Source organism: Cynoglossus semilaevis, chromosome 6, assembly GCF_000523025.1.
Source record: "Cynoglossus semilaevis isolate Cse_v1.0 chromosome 6, Cse_v1.0, whole genome shotgun sequence".
Classification (NCBI taxonomy): domain Eukaryota; kingdom Metazoa; phylum Chordata; class Actinopteri; order Pleuronectiformes; family Cynoglossidae; genus Cynoglossus; species Cynoglossus semilaevis.
The window spans coordinates 8,267,121-8,288,293 of NC_024312.1; the positions used below are offsets into that span (position 1 = coordinate 8,267,121).

Genomic DNA, 21,173 nt, shown 5'->3' on the forward strand with positions numbered 1-21,173 from the left:
ACACTAGGTCAAGCTGACATCTCAGGACAGAGCTGGCCTTTTTAATCAGTCATCAGTCAGTCCAGTCTAAGCTGAGATGCTTTTGCCTCCATAGACCCTCCCAGGAAATCTTTTTTTATCTTTTAATCTTTAATCTTTTTTCTTTTTTTTTCAGGGTTGTATACTGCTACAAAAGACTTAAAGGCTTTAAAAAAATCCTTGTAGTTGTATTGTGTAAAGTGATTTAATAAACATACATTAAGTAATCCTATAATGAAGCATTCAAACAAATACAGATTTAACAATTGATTTAAATAAAGTTAAGCAAACTCTTAAAGTTTGAGTTACATTAGCATTACATTTTTTAAAAAGTAGCATTAGAGCACATATTGTTCTTGGTTAATGTTTGGGTAAATACTATTATAATCTTCATCCGTTGTTTTATTTGATTAATGCCACATTTTAAAACAGACAACATTTTTGTTGATAATCAGCATATAGTGTCCATAAATTGTTGAAAGTGTTTGTCCGTGACATCATCAAACGGCGACAGAGCTGCTATGGCGTCTGCACAAACATCACAAACTAACCGACAACTTCTGCAGCTAGTGTTTTCGGTCTGGTAAGAAACTACTTTCTCTTCTAATTTCTTATGTTAGCACTTTGATGCTATGGCTTCAAAGCCTTAGCATGTGTTGAATAGAGAGTTTGTTGTTTGATATGGAGCTAGCTTTTGCTAGTTAGCAGCATGCTACCATTACTGCGAGTCAAGTCGTTTGGAGCCGATGTTTACTTGAAGGCTGTTGTATCACGAAGATATATTTGCAAACATTCGCTCGAGTTTCATGAAACTGCAACAAAAGGGGTTAGTATTTGTCGCTGTTATATTTAGTCATGAATTAACCCTGGTGTTTCATTCTTATGATCGATTATAAGACGCTAGAGAGTGGTCTAATTGAGTTCATATGAAAACTGTTTGGTGACTTTCGGTTTGTAATTTGTCGACACAGACCTTTGGAAGCCTGATGGTCACAACATAGATAAAATACACACTTTAAAGCTTTTGGGATTATTATTTTAAGGATTATTTTAACTTTAATTCAAATGAGCAAAATTACATGTTTTTCTGTAGTATCAGAAGTTTTGATACGCACAATTTCATTCTCTTTTTTCGTATGACGTTCGTGGTTTAATAAGGAAAATGTAGGTAGAGCAATATATAAACCCATATTCGTGAACGTACATGCAATAGAAAGCCTTTACGAATGTTTTAGTGACTTTAAACTTTGACAATATTCCCTACCGTTTTATTACTCTCGGGTGTGCAGTTTTGTATTTAGCTAAGGTGGCCTCCCTTCAAGTAATCTTGACATATTGGGTGTGTTACATGTTTGTACATGAGATTGAAGTAGACAACAGTCCCGTTGAAGGGTAATCAATAGTACTTAAGATCCTTGGACAGGAATGGCACAGTGAGGGATATTATTCATTAGGTCCAATCGTTGCTGGTGTAACCTTTAATTTTAGCATTGGATTTGCTAAAATTTCAGATTAGATTAAATTAGTATTGATGATATGAGTTTAGTTTACAGGAAAAACACAAGTGAATAATTAAAGGTGTATTTGTCTCTTGCTTAAAAACAATGAGAAAGCATAGCAAGTAGGAGATTGGTGTCTTGTTGAAAGAGGTTTTGCTTCCGTGACTGATATTAAATCTTTTCCATCCTTTAAATTCTTATCATCCTGGTGTAAAATCCATACCACTATTTTAAATAAAGTGGAGTTTGGCTCAAAAGTGGAAAAAAGTGCTGTCAGAATTTTAAAGTCACAGCTGTAAAATTCACCGACACATTTAAGACTCTTCAGCCAACCTTATGTACTCACTATTTTACATCAGCTCAAAATTGGACTTTGTTTAGTATAATGTTTTAAGTAAGAGATCACTCAGCTGTATGTCCACAAATGCTGACAATTTATTATGAGCTGAATTTACCAACATCATCTGTTAGTACCTGTAATTCCAAGTAACTTGTTGTCTTTTAATCCTGTATTATGCACATATTTAAACAAAGAATAAAGAAATGGTTAAATCTAGGTTCTAACAACTCACTTTGATTTGTGCTCACCAGAGTTGAATGTGGTGCATCGTTGTTCAGCTACTGTCCTGTAAGTGCTGCTGCTGGGATGGGCCAGCAGATCTCAGGTCAGGTGGTGAATCGTCTGCCTGAGAAGGTGGTGAAACACATGGGACTGGTCCGTGACAGTGGTTACGTCACCTATGAAGAGTTTCTGGCCAGAGTGGCTGAACTTAACGATGTGTAAGCCTCATTGTCATTTGACTCATTTTACAGCAGCGCAGTCCTACAGTTTACTGTTCAATAATAATAACAAATGCTTAGTTTACTCAGACACACATTTATTTTAATAAAAAGTGTCAACATTTTAGCAGGTTGAGAGAACTTTTCATGTAAACTAAAATAAAAGAAAAAAACATTTACCTTGGAAATAATCTCTGTTCTTGAAGAGTCACTTTCACTACGTTTTTCACAGCTTCAAGTCTGCTGTCTGAAGTTAGCTTATTTATCTCAGTATTATTCTAAATCCTGCCTCTGGGTTGTATTTAAATCCTTAGCCTCTTTTATCTGATACAGTACAGCCAAGCTAGCTGCTGGACAGCAGAAGCACCTGCTGTTTGAGGTGCAGCCAGGATCTGATGCAACAGCCTTGTGGAAGGTAGCTGTCAGGGTTGTCTGTACCAAGGTGAGAATTTCTTTTTACATCACATTAATCACAATGAGGGGGCAAATCATTAAATGCATTGCGTAAGACAAAATTCACCGTTAAATGTCCTTTATGTGATGAAAATATGACTCAATTTTTATGTTATGAGACTTGTGACTTAAGCAGCTGAATAAAATAAGTCAATATTATTGACTTTGTTCATTGAAATAAGACTGTTTTCCTCTTTCCCAGATCAACAAAGAGAATGGTATGGTTGAAGCATCACGCATCATGAATCTGTACCAGTTCACCCAGCTCTACCGTGACATCACCAGTCAGGCTGCTGAGGTGCTGTCTGCAGAAGGCACCACTGAGGGTCCTTCTGCACAGCTTCCATCGACGGACTCCTGCCAGGCCAGCATGTGGATGGGCAGGTCAGTTCTCATGAACATTACCTAAGTCATGTTATCAAAAACAAATTACAGGCTTGGTGAATAATAATAATATATAATACATTTTATTTAAAAAGCGCCTTTCAGGACACTCAAGGACACTTTACATCAAATAATAAAACAGATAATAAAAGTAAACATTGGTAAACATAAGAATATCAGAAACTAGAATTTCTGATTAAAAAAAAAAGCGTGTCCAACTGCTTCACTACACAGAGTGAAGCAGTTGACTGATGAAGAGGAGTGCTGCATCTGTATGGATGGAAAGGCTGACCTTATCTTGCCGTGTGCACACAGCTTCTGTCAGAAGTGCATTGATAAATGGTAAGAACAATAGTGAACATGTATGCTCCAGATCAGAAAACCCTTTTTTCACATTGTTTTCTGCTCACACAGGAGTGGTCAAAGCAGAAACTGCCCAATATGCCGTCTGCAAGTGACTGCTGCCAATGAATCTTGGGTAATGCCTGACTTCCCCACAGAGGATGACATAGCAGGTTATATTCTCAACCTGGCCGATGAAGCTGGCCACCCACACAGGCCTTAACACAGAACACTGAGCTATTCAGGCTTCAAGGGAAATGAAACGGTACCATGTAGACTGCAACACACAATGTCACCTTTCACTGACAAGGAATTTCAAAAAACTGATAAGAGGCACATTTAAAACAAAAACCTTAGTTCTACAGAACACTTCTTTTCAAGCTTATCGTACTGAAGAAGTTATAAGAGCAGAGCTTTAATGAGGACACGTCTGAGCTTCTGTCCCTGCAGTGAAGTCTCACATTAAAACTTAACCCATCAATATACTTATACACCACAAAGGTTTGATGTATGTGTCACAGTTGTAACAAAGTAGTCGGTAATATTTATTGCATTTTTTTCAGATATGAAATGTGTGCTGTTGACTGTACTGCACGCCATACAGATATCCAAGTCACTCTTTTACAGAAAGGGAATTGTGTGTCCAATATATTCTAAATATGGAAGGTTATCCCAAAAAATATAGACTTGTATTTTAATTTAAAATAAAATTTTAAAATTCAAAGGTTTGATTTGTGTAGATATATGCATGCATATATGTAGATGTGTATATCTATATATATATATATAAATATCTATATAAATATATAAAGACACATATAAACATATATGCAAATATATATTTATATATGTGTGTCATACATACACACACAAACTGTATGTTGTATTGTGGGTGTAATGCTTTATAAGAACTATGTAATATTACACTACGTTGTCCAAAATGAAAACTGAATATTTTTTGGTAATCAATACTTAATTACTCCTGAAATTATAGTTAATATTTTAAACAGTATGTCAGAAAGACCCTTGTGATGTAAATATTACAACAGGTGCTCTGAGGAGAAGTTTGCTATTACATTTATATATAAATATAACTGAAAAAAGGTGCAAAAGTATAATAGAAATAATAAAGATTAATTCAGGGAAGACAATTGACAGACATAGTTTATATTATATATGATAATTTGGAACTTAGGGTTTTTAGGTAATTAGGTACCGTAATTTTTATTTTAACTATTATACTTCAGAGTATTGTAAACTATTATATGGGCCTCTACACTGAGCAAGTTTACTCGTACATTCAGAACATGGTATAAAGATGTATCGATACATCAGGCCTGACCTTTGTTTTTATGGCAAGTTTGCTAATGCAGAAAACATTTCAATTTTAGCAAAAATAACATTTTTTAATCAACACATCATCTTCACAATACTTAATTTATTTTAATTTGCAGACTAATAGTACTTTATTATTGTCTTTATATTTTTTTCCACAACAATAAATCACATTGCCTCGTTTATAAAGACAGACAGATCTCAGACATATTTTTTCTTATGATATCCAAGTAAACAAGAAGTATTTTTACTTTAAAACTAGAATGCTGGGTTTTTCTTTTGTGAAATATAGAATCACTGCTGACATATTACATATTACTGCTGACAAATGTGAATATTAAATTTAGCTAGAGATTTCTTTTTTGTTTGACAAAGCTGGTTCATTATTTAGTGTTAAAATGTGTAGAAGTATTCAATTATTTAATGTAGTTCTTACTGTATGTAATTGTGTGAATATGTTTGCTTTAAAACTTATTTTCTTAACAATCGCGTGTCTTTTTTTTCATAATTTTGCTCGTTGATGCTGACAAGTTGCACTTTAACACTGACTGCATCCGTCTTGTGAGTATTTCTTAAGTCTACCTGCTCAGTTGCTTCTTTTTCAAACATAAATGTGATCATCACATGGATGTGTTGACCATTAAAACATTTTTAAATAGCCAACAATGTGTAGGCTCCATCATTTTAGGTTGTTAAAAGTATAAAATTGTGTGAAATATCAAATCATCCTGTATACTGCACAGATACTACAAATTCTATAAAAGCCTGTGTTTTTTCATGTTGAAACCTCTAGATGGAGGCATCGACTCACAACATTTAAATCCGATGACGTCGTAAATAACAATGAAATGTATTTGAAATCTTTGTTAGAATATTATTCTGGTTACAGAAAATAATGGAAATAGAATTGACAGGGCTATGAATATACTCTACATATTACTATATATGTGTGTGTATATATATATATATATATACACACACACACATATGATTGTGTGTATATACTCTCTCTCTCTATATATATATACTGTATATATTCATATTGTCAGACGTGTATATACAGATGAAATTTAAGTTTTGGATAGATCTTAAATCACAATATGGCAAATTTATAGCCCAGCATTGTAGTGATGTCATTGTTGCATCATTAATGGTTGTTGACACAATTAAAATGTTCCTTGGTGTTGAGTTTTGGCAGCAAGTAGTATGAACAGATGTATTACCTTTTTAAAAAACAAATGTTTTGTCAGGGCATTTAGCACACTGGATAATGGATGTTTAGAATTTTGGTAAGAATAATTCAATAATAATTTATTTAGTATAATTTAAAAGCAGTTTTTTTGTTTAACATAAATATTAACTTGAATTAAAATGTACTTTTCAAAGTTGCTTTGAACGGTCCTTAAAAAAAGTTTTCTTTTCATGAATAGGCAAAACATTCATTTAAATTGATTTATAAAATGTCCAAACATAAATAGAAGCAAGAATGTAGTTTTATGTTATTTGCAGTGTCATTTACATTTAACTTTGTTGTTTTGTTTTTTTCTTGTAATGATCTTATGTTGACTTATTGACGCTACTGTTTTGTGCCTGTGATGAATGTCAAAGTATCATTAATGTTTACCATTAATGTTTAACTAATCCTTCCATTCTCTATCGCTTATTCCTTTGCAGGTTCATGGGGAGTGTTTGAGCCAATACCAGCCGTCAACGTGCGAGGGAGGGGAACACCTTGGATAGCTGGTCAGTCCATTCAGGGCCACATATTTAGGCGTTTAACTTTGGCCCATTTAAACTTTTTATTTCCTTAGAAAATTTACTTTTACCCTGAAGTTTTTTTTTATCTCTGCCTTTGATCTAATGTAACCTCAACGAGTTATGAGCAACTAAAAAAGAAAAAAAAACACCGTAACCTTATCAACTGTTATGTAGTTTTTATTTTACATATAAAACCTGAGAAACATTAAAAACATAAAAAAGTCAATCAAATCACAATGTACTTCAGACTTGTTAGATGTGAACCTGTCTGAGGATCATTCATTGTGCAGTTATCATTTACGTTTAAAAGATGAACTATGAAAATGAAAAGATTTATAAATTTATAAAACTTTACAAAACATGCTTTCACAAAAAATTGACGTTTATGCCCTGCTTCTACATTTGTCCATAACAAAACACAATTTGCTTAATTCAAATCTGCTTTGTGGTTGAAATGTATTTCACAGCAGAAGTGAAGTTGTAATAATAAAGGTAAGGGTGGTTTGCAGTAACAGTAACAAATTGCCATTTTTTTATTGCCATATTACGGCAGTATGAATATGTCTGCAGACCAATCAGAGCTCTGTTGACTACAACATCAAGACAGCCCTTCTTTTGCTTCTACTGACCGCTGCATTGCTCTTCTATTGCTAAGCTGCAGAGAAACCTACAAAGCTAAATAAGATTATGCTAACAGCTGCTTCAAATGTCAATTGAATAAAACATAACTTTAAGTCTCTAGAATGGCTTTTTTAAAGTTATGTTAAAAAACAGATTTGTGTTTGCTTGCTCTTACCCACAGTGTGCAGGTTACAGTTTTCACTACTGCAGTTGATTACTGCGATGGGTTAATGACCTCATCAGTCTTTACGGCGTCCACTAGAAAACTCAGCTCGTTGCACAGAGTTTCGTAGCGATAGGCCATGCGTATTTGTGCCACATTTGTCCGCCGTATGTCGTTGCCCTCTGGTCCGTCCTCAAGGTAGTTGGGGCCGATGAAGTGTTTCTTTTCCTGTGGGGAAAAGCGATCTCGTTAGAAACCGTTTCATGTTTTTGGCTCTTGTAATAATATTTTAGGCACACTACATAGCAAGAGCCATTGTCACACATGTACATGCAGATTCACTTTTTAAATAGTTTTTTTTTTTCAGTATCAGTATCATGGTTGTTTCACTCAATATAAACTAATGTGGTATATAGCATTTTTAAAGCCTTTAATTGCCAGCACTGCAATATTTTGCCACAGTTTATCCCTCTGAAGTACACAAACAGTTTCTGTGGTTGATCTAATTAAGCCTTGAGTTACACCTGGTGTGAGAGGCCACTCTGCAGCACACTGTTCCTCGCTATTTCACACAGATCACAGGTACTGAGCTTCCACAACTGGGCAGCAATTGCATATTCCTCCATTAAAGGCTCCTAAATGGAATACAAGAGACAATTTTAGTAAGTATTTGATTCTATTCTGGTTTGTTTTTGTTTGTACACATTTTGTAGCTGTGATAAAAAGTGTTTACCTTGGTGTAATGGAACTGCATAGGGTCATCAGTGGACAGAGAAACACACAGGCCTTTTTGTAGGAATTCGTGCAAAGGGTTTTTTGAATACTGCAGAAACAGGCTGTTGTTGCTCAGTGGAGACATGGCGATTGGGATCTGGGCCAGGTAGTACAGGTACTGCAAGACTGGACTCTGGGGGCAAGGAGGAGATAGCAATAAATTACACGCGTATGTGTTTACCCTTTTTTTGTACACAGGACATTTGTTTTGTCAGGGTTACTGGGTCATTTAGTGAAAACTGCACCTTTTTGAGGTTGAGTCCATGAGAGATGTTGTCAGCTGTCAGAAAAGCAGAGACGAGATGTGTGATGGATCCAGCCTCACCACAGTGGGGACGAAACTGGAAAGTGTTGAGTCCTCCTTCCCTGAAGAGAAAACACAACATTTTACTTTTTATGGTTGAGTTACATTTAGTTTAACACTGAACCTTTGCTGTAACTTTGACCAAAATTTGCAAATGCAAATCATTTGTTGCATTTAATTGGTATCTTTATTATTTTGGCTATAATCCAACGACTGTCTGTTTGATTCCCAGTCCCAGACTGTGGTGTTGTGTCGGTCCTACGGTACTCACTTGCGAAGGTTGTTTAGCACCATGATGTTGGCATACATGTAGAACAGGTAGTAGGTGTAGGGAGGGTTGTCATCTTCAGTCCATGCTTCAGGTTTCGGACTTTTGTAAGTGAACAAGTGGTCACTGTGCTTGGACTCATCATCCACACTGTCAAATCCTGTCACCTACAGGAAACAGTAAGAACCTGTTCAGGAAGTGGATCCTGTATCTGACACACTCAGCAGGGTGATATATAATTCAACTGTGTGCAGTGGTTTATCTTCTCTACTCTTTGTAAGAGAGGAGAAACTTTTATTTCTTGACATTAGTGTAAAAGTTGCTTTTTCCTTGTCTGCAGGGGTTGATTTAAAGGTTTGGGTCGTTTTAATGCCTTTAAAAAATAGCTAAAGTCAAATCTTTTTCATTAGGGCAAAATATAATGTTGGCTTTTGCTGGAGATGTGTGAGATTTGTCACAGGTGACAATAAGCTGATGTATGACTTTATACACATTTCCTTATACACATGCATTGTCCATGTTCAGCCACCAAAATAGAACTTACGTATTTTAAAAATACGTGGATGTGCTTGTGCTTCTGTGGGTTCACCGTTGCTTCAAAAAGAGGTAGAAAGATGTTTTCCAGCATCTTGGCAAAGTTTGGGACTAATTTCTGTGACCTGAAAATGTCACTGTAAGAAAAACATTGATAGATTAATTCACCCTTATGTTAATGAAACTAATGTTTAAGCATCGGTTGCTTATTTACTGAATTAAAAGTAAAATACAGACTATGAACAAATATTTTATTATTAATTTCTATTGAAATAATTAAGACTTTTACATGGTGTTAAAAAAGGAAAACAGATTTTACTTATCAGGATTTTTATAGCAAATTTTCCTGTAAAATATAATTTCATACCATTTAAAATGTATACATTTTAGAGAGAAACTGTTTCACTGTAGGCCTTAGTAGTGTCTTTGACCACTTACTAGATTCTTGGAACTTGGATCATCCATCTCATGTTGGGTGAGTGCACTTTGTGCTGAATAAACCAGGTTGCCAGACCCTCCCACTCGCTCTGAGAGCGGCCGTAGATGGACAAACGAGGCTCAGCGTGCTGATATTTACTCTCCTCCAGCTCCTTAGCCACTTCCTGAAACAAAGACCAAAACCACAGGAAGTGTGTGATGTTTCATGATAAAGCAGAAGTGAATGGCAATAATTCAACACTTGCCAGAGAGCAGCGAAGCATTCAGTACTTTTGCAAACAAAAAAAACCTTTGTTCTAGAGTAGCAGAAACAAGAGAGAGAAAAAAACATAACGACTTCCAATCATCTTCTTAGTTGGTCCAAGGTATCAACAACTTTACTACTTAATTTTGGCACAAAAGGCTAAGTGTAAATGCATGTAGTATTTTTAATTAAAAGTAATCAGATTAAACACTTGAAGTGCATCAGTAAAAGAACATTATGCAATAGTAGCTTCTACTGCACCTTGATGATCCGGGCAAAGTATTCCCCTTTGATGTAGTTGTCTGTCTTCAGGTAAATCTCTCGCAGTTCACTGGCTCCCACTGGGTTGTACTTGGAGTTGAACTTGTCAAAGCGATGAAATGTTTGTCTTCCCTAGAAGAATAATATGACAGTCAAACTAAGTTGAACTTATGATTGCGTTCTCGCTCTCTTTCTTTCTCTCCAGCGAAGTGACTACGTATGTTGATTACTCTGATGTTACATGACATGACGTGGAGCCTACGAAGAGTGTGGACAACAGTTGTGAAACTCCATAGAAGTAAACAAACACATAATCACATCCTTGTGTCAAAGGTCAGTGAAATGTGTTGTTGTATTTTTTTTATAACATTTGAATTATTATCAGGCACATGCTGGTCATATTCTTAAAACTGATTGCTTGGTCCTTACAGCGTGTACATCCAGAGAGTCCACAGTGAGATCATAAGGGTCCATGTTCAACTTTTTGAAGACTTCCTTCAGTGTGATCTTCTGAGAGCCTTTTTCCAGAACCACCTGATCTTCCTCTGTCTGGTAAGTGGTTTTAATGAACTTCAGCAGATGTTTCTGGTTCATACACGCTGCAGCATGGATGTGTGTGTCCACCTGTGCTTGACATAATGAAAAAATACACCCATAGATATAGGTTTGCTTACACTCACTGATTTTAAACTAATCTGCTTCATTTAAAAAAAACACTCAAGCGCCAGCGTCATTGTAGAGTAGCTAAAAATAAAGCTGCGTGGCCATGTGGTCCTACCTTCCTGACATTGTAAAAGTCCCTGTGTGCAACAACTTTCAGCTCTTTCAGCTCAGCCATTTCATTTAACATCTCGTGAAGGTAGAACTTGGAGGCCAGAAAGTTCAGCCTTTTGTGACAGTACGTTTTTCTGTTTGAACACAAAAGATTTTCCACCAGACATTATTTTGTCATAGTCTTAGAATGTACTTTAAAAAACAGAATTTCTTCAGTGAAAATTTGCCTTTAAAAAAAGAAAATTATGCAACAATTAAATCAAGTATGAAACCCTTGATTTCTTTGGACAGCCATTGAAAATGCAAACATCCCTTAAGAAATAGTCATTAAACCATTAACATTAATAACTTCAATACTTTGTTTTACAGTAAAATAAAGGAAATCTTCCATTAAACTTACGTTGGACCATCAGCAATCATAGCAAGGATGTAGCTCAGGTCTATAGCGAACGTCTCCAGGTCGGGGTAGGGCAGGCTGTGGGGCTGCTCTTGTTTCAGAGCTTCTGTGTTGTCATAAACATGAACGATGCCGTCTTTCATCTGGAGCTCATAGTTTAAGTCTTCAGGAATACCTTCCATGGAATATGGATCCTCTCCTTCATGAGGAAAAGGCCAAATGTCTGTAGGTGAAATTATGAAAATGAAAATCAATTATCACTGAAATTCTTTTGAACCAGGTCCAACAATCAATAAAATTTAATAATAGCACATTTTATTTGATGTTAGCATCATGATGCACAATGTGCACATTTGTTTTTTGGGGATTATTGTAAAGCAAAAAAAGCTTTAAAACAAACAGTTTATATCTCTACATCTTGTGGTGTTTCCTAGACTGTACAGAGCATAGACCTTATGGAATGTACTGTAGGCAAGAATAGTCTGAATGACCTTGTCAAGCACATCTTTCACAACATCTAACACACGAGCGGCGGCGTCTAAAATAAGCATTGAACTGTCCACAGGTATTCATCTTTATTTCTGTCAGTCCATAACAGAAGCAGAGGTTGAACGCCCGAATTACGTCACATTTATGATATTTCATTTGTGAAACCCAACACTGTTTGCTGTTTTAGACATTTATAGAATCTTTATCAGTGTTTTTTTTCTCCAGGGTGTTTAGTTGTGGTTCGACAGTTTAGCTAAGAAAGTACAAATGTATTATCTGTGCAGGAAAGATAAAATATCTTTCTTACCCCTACTTTGCTTCAGGGATAAGTACTAACCTGGTAACGTCTCGTCCTCCACTTGCCACTTTTCATTTTCAGCGGTGCGTAGGAATCGGGCCGTGGTCCTGGGGAAACGGTGGTAGGCGAGCTTGGTGTACTTCTCTCTGATACACAGCGCTCGAAGGAGAGTTTTAGCTGCCTGCTCATAATCCTCAACTGTGATCTGGAAATATTTAGAAATGTCTTCTCAACACAAATATACGTGAAATACAGTTAGCAGTTGTATGTTGACCTCCTGTCTGTGTACGTGACTATTCCTTCATGTACAGTGCAACGTTGAGATGTTTTCATCTGTTTGTACTTGACCTGCCTAAGTGCGTAAAACCTTACCTCCCCACTAGAAGGCAGGGTTGCACATCTCTGATTGCTTTGTTGTAATGCGCAGTAGTATGAGAGTGTCAGTGTGTGTGAGTGTGTTTACCCCAGCACAGTAATCTCCACTGATAGTAACTCTTTGGAAGTCTGGGAAACTCTTGGGAAAGCCCGGCTCAACTGGGGCCAGAGAAGGCATTGGTGAAACCACAGATGGAGTCCAGTCTCCTCCAAAAGGTATTTGTAAGCATACTGACTGCGAACGCTTGAACATAAAGTTCTTCTTCCTGGTGTAACAAATTAGAAGACAGATTTTAACCAAACCTTCTATATTGTTTAGTGGAGGAAAGAACAGGTTTGAAATAAAATGCTATGGTGAACCTTTTCACAGATTCTTGTGACTGATCCTCTGCCAGCTCCTTCTTCAGTGCCCTCTCTCTGGTCTCATGTAGACCGATGGGACAGTCCTCTGGCACGGTGAACAGTGCCAACACTTCTTTGCTGTCTTCTTCCTTAAGAGCTGAGGCGTATACCTTCTCTGCGATGAGGCGAACTCTCTCATCCACCTCGCTCATTGAAATTCTTGGGAAATGCCGGGGCATTTCTGAAAGACACAGAGAAGTAGAAGAAATAAAATATTTATTATCACACGCTGTGGCCTCGCTTTGCTGCTGGATTTAAAGACATTTGCGTTTATAGCCAGGTGAAGTGAACTGGTTTGCAAAGACAGAGGGAGGCAGTGAGGCCAGTGGCTTAGGGATGACAGAAATGTGATCGGAGATCTGCCACTTTGAATCCAGTACTGTTGTAGTACTGAGTATGCCGATATTTACTTTTTGCCGATATCCCATATGCCGATATTGTCCAAACTCTTCATTTCTGAATCCGATATCAACCGATACCACTGTATTTTCAGTGGGTTACTCTCTTCTCCCACCCAGTGGCTGAAAATGTTGTGCTTAGAAAGAGGGTTTTTATAAGGACAAAATTAACTTACTTGAGATACGGCCTAGATGATGATGATAACATCCTTTTGAAATCAAAGATATTTGCTAACACGTTGTATATCACTTCTCAAATGTGATGAAATATGGCAGCATTTAAAGAAGAGCTAACACCCCCGGGTGGCAGCTGTAAAAAGAAAATACGAGAAGACAAACTTGAGGCCTACAAATAAAAGTTCAAGTTAGCCACGACGGGGGTCTTAGCTGTGAGGTCGCAGGGTTTTCATCTCATCCTAACTCATACTTGTAAACATGTCTTGGGTGGCAGACTTGTGTTTCAGCGCCGACTGCATATTCTTCCAGTGAGTGAGACGAGTTACAGTAAACACTGTTAATAACTCTCAAGGCTGTTCTGAGCTGGCAACGTTATCTCTCTGTCCCCTGTGGGGTGGGGGAGGGGGGGCATGAGGGTCAGCACCTCTGAGACCTCGGTTCTTAGAATGATAAGAATCTCAGAGAAAACTAAAAATGCAGATCTAGCATTCAGACAGCAAATCCTCTGTTGATGCATGACTGTGTACAGCCTTAGTACAATAACAGCAGTTCAACGCTTTAGTAGAAAGTATGTTGTTTGAATACATTTTCATTACAGACATGCAATTCAGTTGTAGCAATGAGCTGTGGTTATTGGTTTTGTTTTTTAGCCGTAAGTCATGGTTTGCACAGATTGCTTGTGGGTTTTTTCAAGTACAAAATTACAATAAGCATTGAAATGGTTGAACCTCGCAGTAGCAGCATCCTGCCCAGCTCTCACAGCACTGAGGATATAAAAAAAACTGACTTTGATGTTCTCAGGACCTTTGGCAGAAAATACAGCCATGTTTATTTCTATTGACCTGATTCACTCCGTGATAAGCTCCAGTCCTATTTTCAGACCCTGTGAATTACAGTACATGTTGTGTATTGGATTAGTTCAAGGTCAGCAGAACTGGCTGATTGCTTAATCTTGTTGGTGTTAAAACTGAGAGTAAGAAAAAAAAAAGGTTTCTGTCCGCCACTATTCACAAGATGTTTAGCTGTTGTGAATATGTTGTCACGTTATATAACAATAAATTGGAACCATAGCAAGACAGCTGTTCAGTAATGGATTTAATCTCTGGGTTGATATTTAAGTCTACAAGCACAATACATTCAGTACTTTCATATCAAGTATCGCAGTCTTGTGTCTTTGGCTAATTGCCCTCGGTGGCTTACATGTAACTTTAGACAGATGACACATTTAACATTTGCTCTGTTGGCAAACAGTCTGCCACGTGTTGCCCGACTAGCACGTTGGTACCGGTCATTCTTGACGGCCTGTCAACCCCGTGTACTTCCTCACTACAAAACAGCTGAGCTGCCACGAAGATGACCTTGACATAATTCACTCTGCAGTGGAAACCTGAACTGTGCAAAACAGTCTGAGAGTACTGGAATCAGTTTCACCTATTTATTATCATGTCAAACGGCTGTTCTTTATTATTAGAATGGTATGATATGACAGGGCCTTCCAGGAAGAGTGTTCTTTTGTCTCAGTGTTTTTCTTCTCTGCCTGTTTTGTTTTTGGGAACTGCTTAAAAGCTTGTAGACTTACTTCCACCTGTTGTTACTAAACAGCAGATTAAGTGACTAGTTATTTAAAAAAAAAACCAATGCATTTCAGTGTCACTATAAAGTTTGATCATTTATTTATCCACCACCAGTGGACGCTCCGTCTGTCTCTTACCTTCTGTAGCAATTTGAGCCATGTTTCTCGTCAGTCTGTGCCTGTTGAATCAAGTATTTCACCTTTGATTTATCTGCTTCTCACTCGCTCTTTTAGATATCCTAGCTCTGTGTTCCAGATCCACCACTATCATATATATGCCCCCTCGCGGTTGGGCGTTACGGAACACTTGACAGTGTCGCTGAAACCTCTTGAAGCTGTCAAGTCTGTCCTGTGCTGTGCTTCCCTCTCTGTCTGTGATGCTGCTCTGCTATGTTATCACTCTGACTGACTCTGCTGGGTCCGGCTCTGCTCTTTATGTAGACCGGAGCCTGGGATGTACAATGCAGCTGCTTGTTGTTGCTGTCTTGAGTGTCTATCTCGACCTCTATTTTGGGCAGTAGGGAGCGCCATGGCAACAGGCGCTGCTAATCCAAGTTGGTATGTCACAACTGGCACCTCACATGTAAGCGTCCGTTAGGTGTGAGGTGGGACAGTAGGGCTTAAAAAACAAGCCTAGGACAGCAACTATCTGACTGACTTGACAGATTGGTACAATATACTCTGGGATTTAACTGCTGAGAAAATAAACAATACTAATAAACACTAATTTAAAACATTAACTTGAGAGTTTGTTAGATTTGCTGAGACCTCCACCCTCTGGCTTGTATTCATCCAAATGTACTTACCATTCCCAAAGCATGGTGTGGACTGCTGCTTACTGAGCGGAGTGTCTCTTCTACTCATTTTGACTAGTTTTGACCTGCAAAAAAACACAAATAATAATAACAGTATTAAATGGACAGGTCATCAAGGTGTTGATGTCTGGGTGAGCCGGAGTCTTCCCAACTATATTATTCTTTAATATTTTACACTGTATGGATTCCCAAAGTGGAAAAATGATTTTAAAATTAAGCATAAATGTGAGTATCTGACATTATTTATCCCTAGTGTTAAAACTACTCTCACTTAATTAAAGACAACTCAGATTAAAAAAAATCCATAAATATAACATGTATTTTCCACAGGAAGACAGTATCTATAGTACTCTGGGTGCAGAAACTCACACATCTGTATTTGGGTCAAGTACTGCATGACAGGTGCAGGTTTTGTAGATGAAGATAAAATATAATGCAGGAGCAGCCAAGGTCGACCAGTTTGTTCTGTACGTGAGGCATTGCAGCAATTCTATCAAAATGTGAACACAGCAGCAATAGCTCACTACACTGGAGGTTTTAATAACATCCCTGTTGGCAGGTCAGAGGGATGTGAAAGATCTGCAGCTCAGGTCTTTTCTAGACAGATGTTCTTGTGTTTCATGAGCATTTCTCATAATGGAGGAACCTTACACTAAACTTAATTTGGACAATACATATACAGTATGTGCATATATATGTATGTATATATAGAACTTAATTTGGACAATACATATATGTGCATATATATGTATGTATATATATGTATTCATATGTAGATATATATGTATGTATATGTTTGTGTATAAATATATATGCATATATATGTAAATGTTTGTGTGTATAAATATATGTATATATATTTGTATATGTGCATTTGTTTTCTATTTGAAACATTTGAAAAATGTCCTAATATGTTGCTATGTGAGACACACAATCAGATTTCTTTCTTTTATTCTCAACCTTCAACCAGGAACTCTGAGATAACAACTGAAGTTTAGTCCCTACATGGTCATGAGATGTATGAATGGCTGCTAGTGTTACTCTGAGTATTTGTTTATGTAAAACTACTTTATACAAAAGAGTAAACTCTTGTGCTTTCTGGTTTTTATAAGTCATGTTAACAAGTGCATTGTTGTTCACACCTGAATAGGTTCTGGGCCGACAGTATGATAATTTTAGTCTGACTGTACGTCCTTCCTGTAGAGCTAAAGGCTGCTTTTCATTAGTTTATTATAGTTTAAATTAAAAGTACACAATATGATGTATCAAAAACATTGTTGTACATACTTTTTGTTTTGATATTCAAGTAGAAAATGTTTTTATAGGGAGTGCAGCCGTATACAGTTTATTTATGGTTGATAAACTGACAAAAATGTGTGTGTGGATAGTTGTACAAAGAAAGTGTTTCAGTTTTACAAAGAACATGACAAGGTCATTTGCTTGCGGTTTTGTAAAGGATAAAAATAAAGCAGGAAGTAAAAATAGCAGATGAAATTTTAGAGCGAAAATTGTGACAGCAGTGTACTTACAGTTTGCAGTTTGATGCACCACGTTGACCACTTGGTTTGGCAACAGAGGAGAGAAAACAAGTCCTTTAGCAGCTCATACGGACAGAACCGTCCCTCTGCTCTCTTTCACTGTCTGTGAGAACCTGTGGAGACAAGTACGTGGGTTGTTTTGCCATGAACGGCTTTCAGGAAGTGGAGTGCAGCAGTTGAGTTGAGAAAATGCATGAGGAAGTTTGTGTTTATGTACACTGGTGCCAGCAGCACGAGAAGGGTTTAAGAAATATTAGTCACTTACAGAAATGTAGATTTTAGTTTAATCTTAACGTAAGAGTCTTACTCATCCTGACTGCTGGTTAATGTATATGTCATGGTACCTGTAACATCCTGGGAGAGCATCAGCAACAGTACTTCAATACAACTTTGATACTCTGTACTATGAAAATACACTCGTTACTTCTTGTTAGCTAGGGTTAGTAAAACTGTGGAGTCATTGTGATGTAGTAAATAAGAACAGATCATGAGAATACTGTTAGGTATTGTAGTGGTGTGCTTAACATCTTTGTCCACCCTTCCAAATATATTTCCTGAACAGTGAGGCAGGATGTTGCGCTTTTGACAGCGGATCTATTGTTTACTGCTGTTTTCTTTTTCTTTTTTTATTCAAAACCTTCCTTCTGCACAAACTTATAAAACATTTGGCTGCCCTCCCTCCCTCCTTCTGATAAGAGTTTCTGATAAGGTTGCTGCAAACATGTGATGGGTGATTTTAGGTGCTGACTTATTTTCCAGATACTTAAGTGCTGTAGTTGGTTTTTTTTTTTTTTTTTTTGGGTGTATACATGTCATTGCATTTTCTGGTCCCTACTTGCCCAGTTGTTGCTGATGTTGTACAGGCTTCCTGTGGGGAAAAAAGACATTCTCAGCTCAAAGGATTTAAAAAAAAAAAAGTTGGTGTTGCATTGTAAGTCATTTTCATCAGTGAAATTACCAACTGAACAGCAATCTCAAATAGGAAGAGCCAAAAATTGATCAAAGGCGAGTGTGGACTCCCTCTGACTGTGTGGACTGTAGTTTGCAGACTGTGGAATGTATTATAATGACGAGCTGACTAAAGCACCACCATCTGGTCAGTGAAAGAAAAGTTTTTGACTGCACGAACTTAAAAAAAGTGAAAGAGTAGTTATTGGTTTTACTATGACAATAGAACTATTTGTGTTTTTATTTCTAATGTTTCTCCATTGAAACGGGGAGTGTTGTCTCCCTAATGTAAAAATGTTGTAAAAACACCAGAAAAGAATTGACATCAATATCAACAAAACTAGAAAAACATTGGTTTTTAATTATAATTTCCATTCATACATTTTTTTACTTGAGCTTGTGCAGGAGGATAAAGGTGTAATAAAAATGTACAGACAGCTTGATAAATAATTCCAATATTTCTCTTTCTGTGTATCTCTATGTGATGAATTGCATCACTTGTGTCTGATTAATTTGACCCAAGTAGTTGCAGAGAGCTGATGATGTTCAGACCTGTTCTGGATCTAATTGAAAAAAGGTGAAGGTTAAAAGTTGTATTTTGTCTCAAAATTGTGAAAATTCACGTGTGTTTAAATAATGGTATTTTCCATAAAATAATTACCAAAAAATTATATATATGTACATACATACATACATATACATGCATATTTATATATTTTTTAACGTCTGCTAGGTTTTGACATATTCTGGAATAAAACAGACACATTAGGTTGCAGTGATCAAAACAATCCATTCAAATTCTATAGTTATTAATACCTTTTGTCCTTTTTGAGTGTTTCGCATTCCGACTTCATTCATCAAACTTTGCTTCATGATTTGCCAAAACAAACTCATTTTGTTCAAACGCAATGATTACACAATTTGGAAACAGTGACCCAAAGTAATTGAATGTGTTTCCATATTTTCTTGATGCAGGGCAGATGATAAACTGTGGTATTTTTAGAATGGAATGCCCCCCCGCTGACCATTCTCCACCCACCCACCCACTCTCCCGTTGCTTCACTTGTTTTGGACTCTTTATGCAGGAAAACTATGTTAATCAATGAGATCATTCATAAAGCATGAAATACCAAACAAAATAAAGTATATAAAATTAAATAAAAACAAATTATGATTATGTTAATCACACATTCTGGATCTTCGATGACCTTCACTTTATTAACCTTCACTGACAAAGATGTTTTCTGACATTAGGTTAATTTTTTGGCAGTTTACTCTGTGTTAGAGAATTATTTGTTACTTGTTAACAAGACTGGGAAGTACCTCAGTGTCAGTGGTAATTTAATCCTCCATCCTCCTACATCTGGCTGTTCTACGTCCACCTGTCCTTGTGTGTGTGTGAGTGTGTGTGTGCCTGCTCTACTCATATCAAATTTAAATTTGTCACTAATTTATATCATCAGGAAAAGAACAGTCAGCTGAAAATGAACTAGAAACTTTCTGCCATTTTGAGTGATTTTTATTGAATTAGCATGACCAGATAAATGTCATAACAAAAACAAAGCAACATTAACATTAACATTATAAAACATTACTAACGCTACCACAATAAGTGCTGGTTGAAGCAAAATCTGATTTTTTTTTTTAAAAAGCCCCTACATTCTTAATACATCCAGCCGACTACAGGTGGCAGCAAAACACTTGTTTTAGCAGACCACTTTCCCCCCAAATGATAGCAGAAATAAACTCCCATCAGTCCATGGTTACTGAAGTCTGGCCAAAACTCCGCTGACCTTGTGTTGAGTTACTGTTACCGTGTCTGACTTTGGACCCTCTGAACACATGTCTTTCAAAGACAATGATGATTAAATATAAAAGCATTATTATACAATATTACATGAATGTTTACACAGTTGTTATGAGCAATTATTATTCACATACATGACAGTGGTATGAGTTACAGAGTAAAATGTATAAGTTAATTTACTGAAGTTAAAATATCAAACAGGTTTACTATGCTTTATTTCTAATATATATATATATATATATGTGATGTAATGTTTTTTAGCTGCATATATATTTACATACAGTCAGGTTTATGGAGTTGGTGTGTACAATAAAAAATTGCGCCTGAACACATTTCATTGTGCGAATAATCTGATTATCCCAGTTTCATGGAGAAACTCCCTTTCGAAGCCAGCGTTTGTCCACATTTCTTTTTTTTTTTTTTGTTTTTTTTTTGAGAGCATCTTCAGGATCCATCTTAAATCCCAGCCTCCAATCTCACTGTGGAAGTCCAATCTGTGGTAATCATTCTTGTTAAGTCCCTTATGTGTAAGAAAAGTCTGATTCTGAAACCTAAAACTTCAGGTAAACATGCACGTACACACTCCTCCAGCATCTGTTAAAGGTGCATCACAGAATCCAACCTTTTCTGTTTGGCTCTAAATGCATCCTCTGATGGAGATTAGTCTTTATCTCCCAGGAGGATTTTTTTTAAAATCTGTCATACATCATTGAGCATATACTTGTGTTTCTGAGGACTTGTTGACAGGCCCCACTTTGTGTTTCTATCTGCACAGCGAGCTGAGAGAGGTCCTGGAGTGAGCGGCGACGTCGACCGTAGCCCTTGGAGCCCATCTTCTCCCGAGGGACCGGTAGTTTGAGACTGTTCAAACTGTGGAGAATATGCAAGAGGTCATGGTATATACATGTGACGAGGGCACATCCAGAGGATTTGGAAGAGGTTGATCTCCGGAGTCTGTGGAAAACAGGCCTGTGGAAAAAAAAGTGAGAATGTTTCTTTATTTGAA

General features: G+C 36.8%; 2 protein-coding genes across 5 annotated transcripts; one reads left to right on the forward strand and one right to left on the reverse strand.

Moving 5' to 3' along the window:
* The first annotated feature begins 492 nt into the window (after window positions 1-492).
* Window positions 493-10,728, forward strand: rnf141 (ring finger protein 141). Of its 3 annotated transcripts, XR_003049814.1 has the most exons (9): window positions 651-844; window positions 2,109-2,297; window positions 2,631-2,739; window positions 2,953-3,134; window positions 3,369-3,476; window positions 3,549-3,612; window positions 6,486-6,554; window positions 10,382-10,509; window positions 10,608-10,728. XR_003049814.1 is itself a non-coding variant. In XM_008311772.3 (6 exons), exons 2-6 carry the CDS (start codon window positions 2,164-2,166, stop codon window positions 3,697-3,699), a joined length of 684 nt encoding a protein of 227 aa, XP_008309994.1. In that variant the 5' UTR covers window positions 493-601; window positions 2,109-2,163; the 3' UTR covers window positions 3,700-4,194. The 3 variants fall into 3 exon arrangements, 2 of the variants coding, with proteins under 2 accessions (XP_008309994.1, XP_008309993.1); XM_008311772.3 differs by lacking the exons at window positions 651-844; window positions 6,486-6,554; window positions 10,382-10,509; window positions 10,608-10,728 and adding an exon at window positions 493-601 and having other exon boundaries at window positions 3,549-4,194; XM_008311771.3 differs by lacking the exons at window positions 6,486-6,554; window positions 10,382-10,509; window positions 10,608-10,728 and having other exon boundaries at window positions 666-844; window positions 3,549-4,194.
* Window positions 6,731-17,576, reverse strand: LOC103380007 (AMP deaminase 3-like). 2 transcript variants are annotated; one of them, XM_008311768.3, is made up of 16 exons: window positions 17,404-17,576; window positions 15,866-15,939; window positions 12,870-13,092; window positions 12,598-12,775; window positions 12,174-12,339; window positions 11,351-11,570; window positions 10,955-11,084; window positions 10,606-10,800; window positions 10,177-10,308; window positions 9,672-9,835; window positions 9,244-9,370; window positions 8,703-8,866; window positions 8,373-8,493; window positions 8,087-8,260; window positions 7,878-7,988; window positions 6,731-7,581 (listed from the first exon to the last, which is right to left on the reverse strand). In XM_008311768.3, the coding sequence occupies exons 2-16, from the start codon at window positions 15,921-15,923 to the stop codon at window positions 7,405-7,407; spliced, it is 2,340 nt and encodes a 779-aa protein (XP_008309990.1). In that variant the 5' UTR covers window positions 15,924-15,939; window positions 17,404-17,576; the 3' UTR covers window positions 6,731-7,404. The 2 variants fall into 2 exon arrangements, with proteins under 2 accessions (XP_008309990.1, XP_008309991.1); XM_008311769.3 differs by lacking the exons at window positions 15,866-15,939; window positions 17,404-17,576 and adding an exon at window positions 15,198-15,478.
* Between the last annotated feature and the right edge of the window lie 3,597 nt (window positions 17,577-21,173).